Source organism: Carcharhinus amblyrhynchos, chromosome 4, assembly GCF_965287045.1.
Source record: "Carcharhinus amblyrhynchos chromosome 4, sCarAmb.v2.hapA, whole genome shotgun sequence".
NCBI classification, from domain to species: domain Eukaryota; kingdom Metazoa; phylum Chordata; class Chondrichthyes; order Carcharhiniformes; family Carcharhinidae; genus Carcharhinus; species Carcharhinus amblyrhynchos.
The window spans coordinates 38,343,066-38,356,059 of NC_137327.1; the positions used below are offsets into that span (position 1 = coordinate 38,343,066).

The 12,994-nt window shown below is 44.3% G+C and overlaps 1 protein-coding gene across 2 annotated transcripts in view; it reads right to left on the reverse strand.

Moving 5' to 3' along the window:
* Positions 1–12,994, reverse strand: part of tox3 (TOX high mobility group box family member 3) — a 109,570-nt gene that overhangs the window by 26,624 nt on the left and 69,952 nt on the right. For both annotated transcript variants that reach the window (XM_080186990.1, XM_080186989.1), the window contains exon 3: positions 89–340. In XM_080186990.1, the coding sequence (XP_080043116.1) occupies positions 89–340 (252 nt within the window). The remainder of the gene's footprint in view (positions 1–88; positions 341–12,994) is intronic.

The following is a 12,994-nucleotide window of genomic DNA, read 5'->3' on the forward strand; positions in this document are numbered from 1 at the left end:
GAGTCTATAATCAACATCATTCAAAGCAATGTCTATTTCTTGCTAGAAATAAAAGGCTGTGTATTCCAGGCAGTTAAGTTCCACCTACCACAGACAAACCATTGCTGAGGAGTCCACTATCTTGGTCCATAATGCTTCTGGATATGGTGATGGAAGGCAGTTCCAGGCTTTGTGGGGGGAAATGGGGGGTGAATTCATTCCCTTGTGAGGGCAATGGATCATTAAGGCCTTGAAAAGCGGACACCACATCTGTTAGTCCCATCGCGGGGTCTGTTTCTGGTGGCGGGGTAATGGGTGGAATCTCAAACTCCTCGTCCCCAAGGCTTGGAGTGTGGAATGTCTGCAGAGAGAATGGATCAGACACAACAGTCAGTAAACGTAACACCTCGACGCAGGAAGAGTACTCCATTCGACAACACAATAGAATTTTGTTCCAGTTCCACTCTTGTAGGCACCCTCAATTAGTAAAAATTCTCTGAGATCATTGCATATCAGAAACTACATCAAAATGCACTTGTCTGGAGGGAGACTTAACACAGTGCAGAACAAAAATCTCTTTTACGATATAACGGCTGCTCTTCAGTTGGCAAGTGATCAATTTGGACAAGCAAAATAAGCACGATTGCTTATTTGCAGCTTTAAATACCCGTTAAGTGATACCATTTAGCAAAATCTTAGGTTAGCAAGGCTTTTGAAAGTACAAGTGGTAGGACATTAACGCTTTATTACAGCGTGAATTAGCTAGACTATTATTATCTGTGCTTAGCGGTCCTTTGTAGATTAATTCAACATATACTGCTGCTCCTGTGCAGGAGGTTTACAAAACAGCACTGTAAAAATTCATTGTTTATACATTCTGGTGTTGGGTGACCCACATTCCACCTGCACTGATTAGCAATGCTGATACATGATTGCAGCTGCTCCTTACGCAATCAAATGTAACTGCTCTGTTGTCACATTGTAGACCTGGTCACTTGAGTTCACAACTGCTGAAAAGCTGCTTGTTATTCACAAAGCGCCTGGGAAAACAATGGTGCCATTTGCTTCAGACAAAGACATGACAATGCACATGGGATGGGCCGGGGGGTGGGGGTGGGGAGGGACATCACTGCGGAAATTTGTACGTAATGAAATAACAAGAAGGTGGCAAATGCAGATTTATAAAGGTTGAGAAAGAGGGCAGGGATACACCTGAGGCTCGAGTCTGAGGAACAGAGAGCTCAATTGAGGGAGGTGGGGAAAGTGGGGGGTGGGGGGAAGAGGGTGAGAGAAATTGTACTGCTGAAGAAAACATACAAAAACAATGAGTGAAACTGTGGTCAATTTTTGAACACAAGGGTGTGAATTTCAAATCTGAGATGTTGAAAAAGAAAGAGCCAATATAGGCCAGCAAGGAAAAGGATGATGGGTGGCTGGGAGCTGGTGTGGGGTAAGGTATCAGCTGGGGTTCTAATCAGCAATTGAATGTTTTCTTGGAGGTTTCATCATATGGCTTTCCATCACAGTCCAGCCATTAGTCGGCCAATACACACATCTTTGTGATACATTGCCTTCTAACGCCAATTGGAAAGCAAAAAGACTCATTACCCAACTGGATGATGTGCGACTGTCAGCCAACTAGCCTTGTTTTGTTTTACCATTTTCAAAGTACAAAGACAGGTTAGGTTGGTTGACCTTGCTAAATTGGCCTTTGGTGTCGGGGGACTAGCAGGGTAAATATGTGGGGTTACGTGGATACAGCCTGGGTGGGAATATTATTGGTGCAGGCTCAAATGGGCCAGAGCACCTCTTTCTGCATGGTAGGAACTCTATGATACTATATTTTTATATCTGATAAAGAAAACTGTTCAAAGAAAACAATCTCTTTTAAAACCCCAATGATTTTGCTCCAAGGTTGCGCACAACAGTATCCTGAACAACAGTATCTTCAATTTCTGGAAACTCCAGGCCAATCCTAGAGGAGTGGGAACCCTAGGATCAGCAGCAGTGTCTCAGCTGAACTGAAATTTGAGATGTTTAAGTTAATGAATTGACAACTAGTTGGAAGAGTATTGAGCTAGTTGGGTTTGGCCCTAACAAAGGCATTGTTACATGGTGCAGAAACCTGGGCAATATCAAAGGAAGACAAAAACTGGATAATAATGTGATGTGGCAGCAGTGATGGACGCATGAAGTGACAAGGGCAAAATCAGAAACCAGTATGTCAGGGGCTCAGTGAAGATTGTAGAAGCATCAAAGAAAGTAGCCAAGGGGAGACTGAAATTGTAAAGTTATCTCCGAGAGGAAATGTGGTGAGACGAGAGGAAATGTGGTGAGATGAGCGCGGGAGATGGGACTGCCGGGAAGAAGGAGCTTGCGGCCAAAGGCCAGATGGAAAGGTGCAGTGGCGGATGGGTGACTGGCAAGGAGGAAATGGAGAAGAGCAATTGACCAGCCTTGTAAAGTAAGTAAAATGAGAGAAGCTGAATGAAGAAGGCAACAATGAAGACAGCAATGACAAAGGCACAGATGAGACATTTAACAGCAGCTGGAATGAGACAGAGTGAGTGAATCTGGATTTTGTAATGTTCATAAGGATAGATTTTTTGCAGAGGGGGATATGGACTCAGGAAGCAATTAGATCAATTCACTTGGTGAATGCACCCATTCAAATCTGGAATCTGATGCTATTCCAGGCAGTAAATTAGGAACATTTCCACAAGCACAATGTCTTTGTACCTAATCCATGCTCAGAATCCAATTACATTCACCGCTAGCTGTTTTCTGTGCAACTCTTATAATAGTGTTGGACAATTCACAGTTAATGAAAAATCTTATCTCCTACAAACATAATCACCATTCAAATTGTTAATGATAATATGAAATTAATAACTGCTTAAAAATGTCAAAAATTCACTGAACGAAAAAGAAAGTTCTACGTGCATACAGAAGCTGTCAGCTGTCATTATTTCTCCAAAATCAAAAATGATAAGGTGCCAGACTGATAGTGTCTATGAGAATACACTACAAATATCAGTCCAGTGTAGCTTCTATTAGTGTCACTTCAGATAAAAATAACTGCTTGGTTTGTTTAAATCTGCATTTGAAAACATTTGCTTGTGATTAAAGTTTAATTGCTCTAAATTAATAATGTAGACACAAGAGCATGTACCCTAGACATTCAATTCTGATGACTGTATAAAAACAGGGCAGATGCGTCTTGTTGGTACAGGAGCGACAATTATTATTTTGCCAAGCATTAACATATTGCAAATGTGTTCTGTATTAAAGTGAACCATAGTGTATTTGATTTAAGATCTGGAACCCAGAACGGGCCTCCAATCAATATTAAACTGTCATTGAAACCATTTACTGCATTTTATAGATATTAAAACAAACTGAGTGGCTGAATAGGATTTTACATAAATAAGCCATTTGACTGTCATTCTGGATTAAAGTGAAATACTATTACGAGTTGACATTTCTTTAAAATTATATGTGGACTAACTTTAAAACCTAGTAGAGAAACATGCTCAGAATGCCAATGTGCATCTGAATATGAAATGGCTGCAGCTCACAAGGTGTGCAGACAGGGGAACATTGATGAATTGATTGTGCGGGGAACAATAGACAGTGATTACAAGGCAGTAATCTTAATATGGACTTTAGATAATGTCATAAACTGTGGACAAGGAGCTCACATGGATATTAGCTATCACATGACAGTATGGTTCTATATGTTGTGAACTTTATGGAGCAGGTTTATGCAGTTTGAAGTCAGTTTTTGTGTCTGGGAGGGCTGCCAGTGTTTTACGTGATAGTGTGTAGTGAGGTTTACACTTGATTCCTATACTAAATTTACACGTTTGCTGAGAGATAATCTACATCTGATAATCAGAACAGTTATGGTCAGTATATATTATAATTAATAATGGGCAATAATGAATAACAGAGCATTGGATTATCAGGGGTCGTGCAACCTTTGTGATTCCTCTGGAGCTTGTCAAAGAAGAACCTGAGTATCTCAATCTTTGCACAGCTTCAAGTGCATTACCGTCAATCCCTCCTCTATATTCTGTCTAAGATGTGGTGACAAAACTGCCGACAGTGTTCCAGTTGTAGGGCAGAATTCTTGCAAGCCTCTGCCAGCGTGTTTGATGGTGGGTGTGGGGGTAGTATACGGCAGAAGGGCCAAAAATCATTTTCATGCTGGTGTGGCTTCACAGTGGGAACTTCTGCTTGTGCCCACCATGGCAGGTGAGAAAACCCAACAGGGGCTAAAGTGAGCCCTTTAATGTGGTACAGATGAAGGGCCTGATTTTACCGTTGCGTTGCGCCCACTTTTGGGCGTGAAAACTTGGTAAAGTCAGGCTTGAGGCGAACAGTGCAATACGTATCCACGTCCACGCAGATTACCATGTTACCGAGGCCCAAAAATGGCCACAATGGTGGGGGTGGGGAGGATGGGGGGTGGGGGAGGAGGAGGGCCAAACCATTCTCTGTTAAGGGGATGCAGGGAGAGGGAGGGAGGGCCAGGTCGTTCTCTGGAGGGGGGGGTGTGGAGGGCAGGAGGAGGGCCAGATCATTCTCTGGTGGGGAAGGGAGGAGGAAGGGCTGGATTGTTCTCTGGTGGTGGGGGAGATGGGGGAGGACAACGGTGGAGGTGGGCCAGATGAATGTCTGGTGGGGGGGTGGGGCAGGGAGGCAGGGGCAGCGGGGGCTCTGCTGCTACTCTACGGCTGATCGGTGTGTGGGGGAAGGGACGGGGGTCATGATCAGTCTGGGTAGCGAGGGCGGAGGGTGGATAAGGAGAACAGTTATGTTGTGGGGGTGGCGCAATGTCTGTACGGGCCATCACTCGGCCCGGGAGCGATGTGACAGGGGAACATTTTTCAATTTTTTTTTGTAGTGCGCATGCGCAGTTGAAGGCTCTGATCAGCAGAGACGTCTGGTCGCCAGAGATCCATCTTCATGTTAAGATAATCCACCTTCTTTTGCTAAAGGGGTCACTTTCTTACCTCAGTGCTGGGTGATCTCCCTTCAATGGTGAGTCAGTGAAGTTGGACGCCTTTAAATATGTCAGTGGACATGATGGTGGACGATGCGCCATCCAGGCCTGCCTCACCAATGAATATGGCATAAAAATCCCCAGTTGTGTAATTAATGCGGTTGCAGCTGGAAGATTTGGTGTCTTTTCCCACTGGCCTCTGCAGTGGGAAACACTCCACATTCCTGGCCTCACCATGGGACTTAGTTCCAAAATGGGCAGTAACCAAGGCCTTCGTATCGCTGTTGCATAACTTCTACCCCTTTGTTTTCGAGCTTTCTAAATATAAAGGGGAAGTGTAGTGTTAATGTCTCTGGACATCTTAACGCTCTGGGGACATGGGCTCAAATCCCACCATGGCAGCTGTTGGAATTTAAAATTCAATAATTAAAAAATATCCTAGAATTGAAAGCTGGTTTCAGTTACGGTAACAATTAAAATTATCATTTTTTTGTAAAAACCCATGTGGCTCACTAACATCCTTGAGGAAAGAAAATCTGCTATCCTTGCATGTTCTGGCCTACACGTGACTCCTAATTCACAACAATGTGGTTGACTCTTGAATGCCCCCCTGAAATGGCCCAGCAAACTACTCAATTATAACAAACTGCTACAGAGAGGCCAAACCTCGGTATCGAAGACTTGGTCAGGAAGAAGAGGGAGGCATATGTTAGGTCAAAACAACTGGGTACGGAGAGTGCGCTGGAGGAATATAGAGAGAGAAGGAGGGAGCTAAAAAGGGGAGTTAGAAGGGTGAAGAGAGGGCATGAAATGGCTTTGGCTGATAGGATTAAGGAAAATCCAAAGGCATTTTACTCCTATATAAGGAGCAAGAGAGTGGTTAGAGGGAAAATTGGTCCTCTTAGGGACAAAGATGGGGAGTTATGTATTGAGTCGGAGGGAATGGGGGAGATCCTGAATGAATACTTTGCGTCGGTATTCACGAAGGAGAGGGTTTCGGTGTCGTGCAGTGTCTTGGAGGGAGCTATAGATCAATGGCAGGAAATATCCATTACAAGGGAGGAAGTGTTAAGGCTTATAGGTAGCGGAAAGACGGATAAAGCTCCGGGGCCTGATGGTATTTATCCCAGGCTGCTTAGGGAGGTGAAAGATGAAATTGCTGGGCCTCTGGCGCAAATCTTTGTCTCTTCTTTGGACACAGCTGAGGTCCCAGAAGACTGGAGGGTAGCTAATGTTGTACCGCTGTTTAAAAAAGGTAGTAGGGATAACCCTGGTAATTATAGACCAGTGAGTTTGACATCGGTGGTAGGAAAATTATTGGAAAAAATTCTTAGGGGTAGGATGTATGAGCATTTGGAGCGTTGCGATCTGATTAGGGATACGCAACATGGCTTTGTTAGAGGGAGGTCTTGCCTTACGAATCTGGTAGAATTCTTTGAGGAGGTGACAAAAACGGTTGACAATGGGCGAGCCGTTGATGTCGTCTATATGGATCTCAGTGAGGCATTTGACAAAGTCCCTCATGGTAGGCTGGTAGAAAAGGTTAAGGCGCATGGGATACGAGGCCAGGTAGCTAGGTGGATTGAGAACTGGCTGGGCAATAGGAGACAGAGGGTAGTTGTCGAGGGGACCTTTTCGGGCTGGAGGCCAGTGACCAGTGGTGTGCCGCAGGGCTCAGTACTGGGACCTCTCCTCTTTGTAGTATACATAAACGACTTGGAAGGGAGCGTACGTGGTGTGATCAGCAAGTTTGCGGATGACACCAAGATGGCAGGATTGGCGGATACCGAGGTGGAATGTCAGGTGATACAGCAGGATATGGATAGGTTGGTACATTGGGCAGATAGGTGGCAGATGGAATTTAATCCTGACAAATGCGAGGTGATGCATTTTGGAAGGAATAATGCAGAGAGGAGCTACGTGATAAAAGGTAGACAGATTAGGAGTATAGAAATACAGAGGGACCTGGGAGTGCAGGTTCACAAGTCTATGAAGGTGGCGACACAAGTAGAGAAGGTTGTGAGGAAAGCTTATGGAATGCTAGCCTTTATAGGAAGGGGTATAGAGTATAGGAGCTGCCGTCTAATGCTTCAGTTGTACAGAACGTTGGTTAGACCGCATTTGGAGTACTGCGTCCAGTTCTGGTCACCTTACTACCGGAAGGACGTGGAGACTCTGGGGAGGGTGCAGAGGAGGTTTACCAGGATGTTGCCTGGCATGGAAGGACTGAGTTACGAGGAAAGGTTGGAGAAACTGGGACTTTTCTCCTTGGAAAGACGGAGATTAAGGGGAGACATGATAGAGGTATATAAAATACTGAAGGGAATAGATAGAGTCAATAGTGAAAGGCTGCTCCCTAGATTGGGGACAATTACGAGAGGTCATGATCTAAGGGTGAGGGGGGAGAAGTATAATTTGGATGTAAGAGGAAGGTTCTTCACGCAGAGGGTCGTGGGGGTATGGAACGCGCTACTGAGTAGGGTGGTGGAGGCAGGCACGTTGGACTTGTTTAAGGTTTACTTAGATAGACACATGAGCGAAACAAGGATGGAGGGTTATAGTAGTGGGTATTAAATAGGGTCAGGGCCTCGGGAGACCGGAAATGCAGACTTGTATGTTAACGTTTTTGTCTTTTTATTCCGCAGGTGGCGGTCCACCTTGTTGTCAAACAAGGGGCATGCACACGGTGGGTCATGCGTGGGCTGCTCTTGGAGGCTCCGGGAGTGGCCTAGTACTTCGTGTCGTTGTGTGTGCTTGATCCTGGACCAGTAGACGGGCGCCGCAACAGCTCAGTGACTAGCACTGCTAGCTGTGCAGATACATGGATTTGGGCCTGTGTCTGTGGGAGTTTGCGCATTCTCCCTGTGATTGCGTGGGTTTCCTCCGGGCGCTCCGGTTTCCTCCCACACCCCAAAGATGTGGTCTTAGGCTGATTGGTATGCCAAATTGACACTATTCTCCCCTGAATCTGGCTAAGTTAGGGGTTCCACTCGCATACACACAGGGCAGGGTAGGTGTAGGAGGATGCGGTGGCGTGGGCTCGTTGGGCCAAAGGGCCTGTTTCCCGTGCTGGGTTGTTCTTTGTTCTTTGCTCTTTGTTAAACCAGATGGACTCATTACTGCCTCCTGAAGGGCAATTAGCGATAAGCGACAGATGCTGGTCTTGCCTGCAGGACTCAAATCTCATGAAAGACATAACCTTTTACAAATCCATGCTGGCTCCTCTGACCCGCTGAAAATTCTCAAGGTGTTCAATCACACAATTACAGACTCTAGTAATTCCTCAACACATTAGGTTAACTCATCTATGATTCCCTGGCTTCCCTCTCTCATCTTTCTTAAGTAGCAAAGTAACATGCTTTATTTTCCAATCCAAATAAATGGTTCTTGGGCTTCTTACAGTTCTTAATTATACATTTATTATTAATGTTTTTATTTTCATTTCTTCACCTTTATTCACTCTCGCTTTCTATCTTTATTCCCAACTACGGACTCTGCACTCCACTAAGACAATCTGTTACCTGTCTCAGGTTGATCTTTAATACTCTGCTTATCTTTGCTTTGCCACATTCTGGTCTCTTAATGGGCCGCTATTAGCACCCTTCTTAACCATGATCACCACCATTTACATTCTCTTTGTCTATGACATATTTGTCAATCCACACTCCTCTCACCCTAACAATGTAAATATCACTCTACTTTCTATTGTCTTCAACTCTGATGAAGGGTCATCCAGACTCAAAACGTTGGTTCTATTCTCCCTCCAGAAATGCTGTCAGACCTGCTGAGATTTTCCAGCATTTGTTGCTTTGTTTCAGATTCCAGCATCTGCAATAATTTGCTATTCTCAAAGTGTTGAGCAGGGTTCGGTTTGTGGCTTATCTGAGCAATGTGTTTGCATTTAATCTGCAAGCCTTCATTCATCTCAACAAATATTCAGCAAATTTCACTTTCACAAGCAATATTTTCTCACTTTTTTACCTGCTAATGCTGAGCTTCTCAGCGCCACCATAACACTTGAACCTTCACTATTTCTTGTCGGTTTCTCCAGGCATCGGGATGCTGCAGGTAGCCTCACAGAAGGACAATTCTGATGAGGATGTTCTGTAATTGATTCCAACTTTCCCAAATGCCGGACAGTTAAGTAATGAGCCATAGGGTTCTGTGACTGATGTATCATTCACAACATGCATGTAGTGGTAACTACATTGTTACAAGGGCATCCCAGAAGAAAACTTGCTGGAAAACAATGTCGCCTCCAGCTCCGCTAAATAGGACAGAGATGAAGGCTGGAATTTTACTGGCACACCCGCCCTGAAACCTCAAATAGGTGAGGCGGTAAAATTCTGCTAGAAGGCTTTCACAAATTGTTACATTAGGTATTATAGCCCTCTGCGATCTCTAATTCTGGCCTCATATGCACTGATGATAGTCCTTACCCTGTCTTTTGGTGGCCACACTTTCAGTTGCATAGGTCCTAAAGCTCTGGAACTTCTTCCCTACATCGCTCTGAGTCTCAACTTCTTCCTCTTTTATGATGCTCCTTAAAATCTACTTCTCTGATCAAGCTTTTCGTCACCTGTACTAATATCTCCCTTATTTGGCTAAGTGATAAGTTTTGTTGGACCTGACTGCTATAAGTCAGGAAATGCTTTATGTTAAAAATCCTACATAAATGCATATTGTTATTGTAGCATTGAAAAGGTCTGGCAAAGAGATTCAGCACCACAGCTGAAAGCATGCAGGAATCCGATTGCAGCTTATGTGTTGATATGTCACATGACAGCAGCAATCTGCAGTCCACTTTAGAGAATAAAGTCATTCATATCTTGAACCTTTTGCTACAAGATATTGAGTTGTCCTTTGGTCTTCTGCTGCTTCCTCACTTTCCCCAGTTTTGCTTCTGTAAGGGCCTTACCAATTCTGAAAACTGAGTCAAAGTGGCACATTAGGAAGTACCATAGAATCCCTCCAGTGCAGAAGGAGGCCATTCGGCCCATAAATCTGCAACGACAACAATCCCACTCATGCCCTAACCCAAAATCACACATATTTACCCCACTAATCCTTCTAACCTACGCATCCCAGGACACTAAGGGGCAATTTAGCATGGCCAATGTGCCTAATCCACATGGACATGGGAGGAAACTGGAGCAGCCCCGAGCAAACACAGGGAGAATGTGGAAACTCCACACAATGGCCCACGCCGGGAATCGAACCTGGGTCCCTGGAGCTGTGAGGCAGCAGTGCTAACCACTGTGCTGCCACTCTACTATGAACTTGAGCAGCTACCTACACATAGCATTATTGTCAAAAGTGATAGGATAAAATCAGTCCATCAATGACGTAGATGGAAATTGTGTGTGAAGAGACCAGGACAAATCAGAATCATGAAGACAATCCAAATCAAAATTAGTGGAAGCTGCGTATTCAGCTTCAGATAAAGATAATCAACAAGTAAATAGGAACACAGGACTTTGGAACAGGAATAGGCCATTTGGCTCTTCCAGCCTGCTCTGCCATTCAATAAGATCATGGCTGATCTGGTTGTGGTCTCAACTCTACCTTCCTCTCTGCACTGCCCCCCTATAACTTCCTTGTCTATCAAAAATCTCCACCTTGAATAAATTCAATTTCCTAGCCTCTAATGCTCTTTGGCATTCCACAGATTAACTATCCTCAGAGAAAGAATTTCTCTCATCTCTATCTTAAAAGGGAAATTTGCTATTCTTAAATTGTGTCCCCCTTTTCTAGTCTCCCCACACAAGTGGAAACACCCTCTCAGCATCCTTCCTGTCAAGTCCCCTCAGGATCTTGTATATTTCAATAAGGTCACCTCTCGTTCCTCTAAACTCCAACTGGTAGAGGTCCAACCTATTAAATCTTTCATAGGATAAGCCCTTCATCCCTGGAATGAGTTGAGTCAACCTTCTCTGTACTGTCTACATCCCTTTGCAGACTCTCTATTGCCTAATGACAACTTACTTTCCTACCTGCCGTGGTGCCATCAACAAATTGAGCTAAATATCAACATCCCAAAGAGTTTTATACAATAGCCTTTCTCTGGTCACATTATGAATATTCATAGCTGGGAAAGCCCAAAGATCCCTCAAACCCTATAGCATTTCTTCAATGCAAATTGGACACAGGCTTTTGTTACTGTATCAGGTTTGAGTGGAACAATGTAATGGTACTAATGTCATGCATCACGACATCCCATCTTCTCTTTCTGGCCTTGTCAATTCTTGCAAGGGTGGGAGAAAGAGCAGGGGAGGGCAGTAAATGGAATTGCCCACATTGTTAATTGGGTGCATTGAACAGATCCTAAAGAGCTCACCTTATATGCGGAGGCGATGGCCTAGCTGTATTACCACCAGACTATTAATTAAGAATAGCTCATGTTCTGAGGATCCAGGTTCAAATCCTGTCACAGCAGATGGTGGAATTTGAATTTAGTAAAAAATATCTGGAATTAAGAATCTACTGATGACCATGAAAGCATTGTCGACCGTCAGAAAAACCCATCTAGTTCGTGAGTGCCTTTGGGGAGGAAATCTGCCATACTTACCTGGTTAGGCCTACATATGAATCCAGAGCCACAGCTGCATGGTTGACTCTCAACTGCCCTCTGAACAAGGGCAAATGGGGATGGGCAATAAATGCTGACCAGCCAGTGACACCCATATTCCATGAATGAATAAAACATTATATGGTTCTGAAATATTGAGGGGGTGGATGGCTGTTGGAAGCTGTGAAAGGCTCTAGCCTGTCAGGAACAGAAATGACAGCATGAAAAAGGTTTCTCTTGATTGAAAACAAATTGAGCTTTGAAGAAAATCTAATCCACGGCAATGACATTTTAATAACGTGAGCACTTCTTTACTCCATACTGGGTTTCAGTACTCAATCTGCAATTTGAAGATTCACGTGCTTTCTTTTCTTCAAAAAAGAAACCTCACGCAGGCAGCAGCCAAGGTAATGGCTGTCTGCTTCCCTGGTGTCCTGCCTCCATTTCCACCCACCCCACGGTCACTAACTGGCCATCTCTCCCAACCCCTCATCAATAAACCCCTCACCACCATCAAAATTGGAAGCTTTGTTTGCTTCTCGACAGGGGTGGGTCTGCAACCCAGAAACAAACCCACCTCCTGAATCCTGCCTCTGCAGCCAAAATCCAGCTGGGGAAGTCCAGAGGCTGGATATGTGACAAGAGATAGGAATGTCAAGTCTTAAATCAAATTCCAGTTGCGAATAAGCACAAGATGATGGGACAGGCAGAAATAGTGTCTGTTAGCATTGCTGCCTCACAGCGCCAGGGAACCAGGTTCAATTCTGGCCTTCGGTGATTGTGTGGAGTTGCATGATCATCCAATGTCTGTGTGGGTTTCCTCTGGGTGCTTTGGTTTCCTTCCACAGTCCAAAGATGTGTATTTTGGGTGGATTGGTCATGCTAAACTGCCCTTTACTGTCAGGGGGACAAGCAGGATAAATGTATGGGGTTAAAAGGATAGAACCTGGGCGGGATTGTAATTGGTGCAGGCTCAATGGGCCAAATGGCCTCCTTTTGCACTGTAGGGATCCTTATTATTAGAGGGATCAGAATTGAGTTGTGGTTTGTGGAGGGGGGAAGGGAGGAAACTTCCATATTGAGAATTTGGTGTCTCATAATTGTCTTGTTTTCTTTGTAAATTTGGTAACAAAATGGCTCACATCCTCCATTTGGGTTTGAGTTCATCTTTCTTTCCACAATTTAACAGCAATCAACTCTCCATTTGTTTAAAGGGCAAAATATACTCCTTAGCATTCATCAGCTGAATGCACTGGCAAAGCATGTACTGACTGCAAAATAGAACAAATTAAGGCTTGTACACTGTGACCTTAGGCAGGACATGTACAATACAGTGAATCTTTTTTCAACCAGGAAGTAATACAATTATTGAGAAGGTTTAATGGTAAGTAGTAAATGATTAACTGACTGGAGAAGCAACAATTTTTTTCCCTCGATGA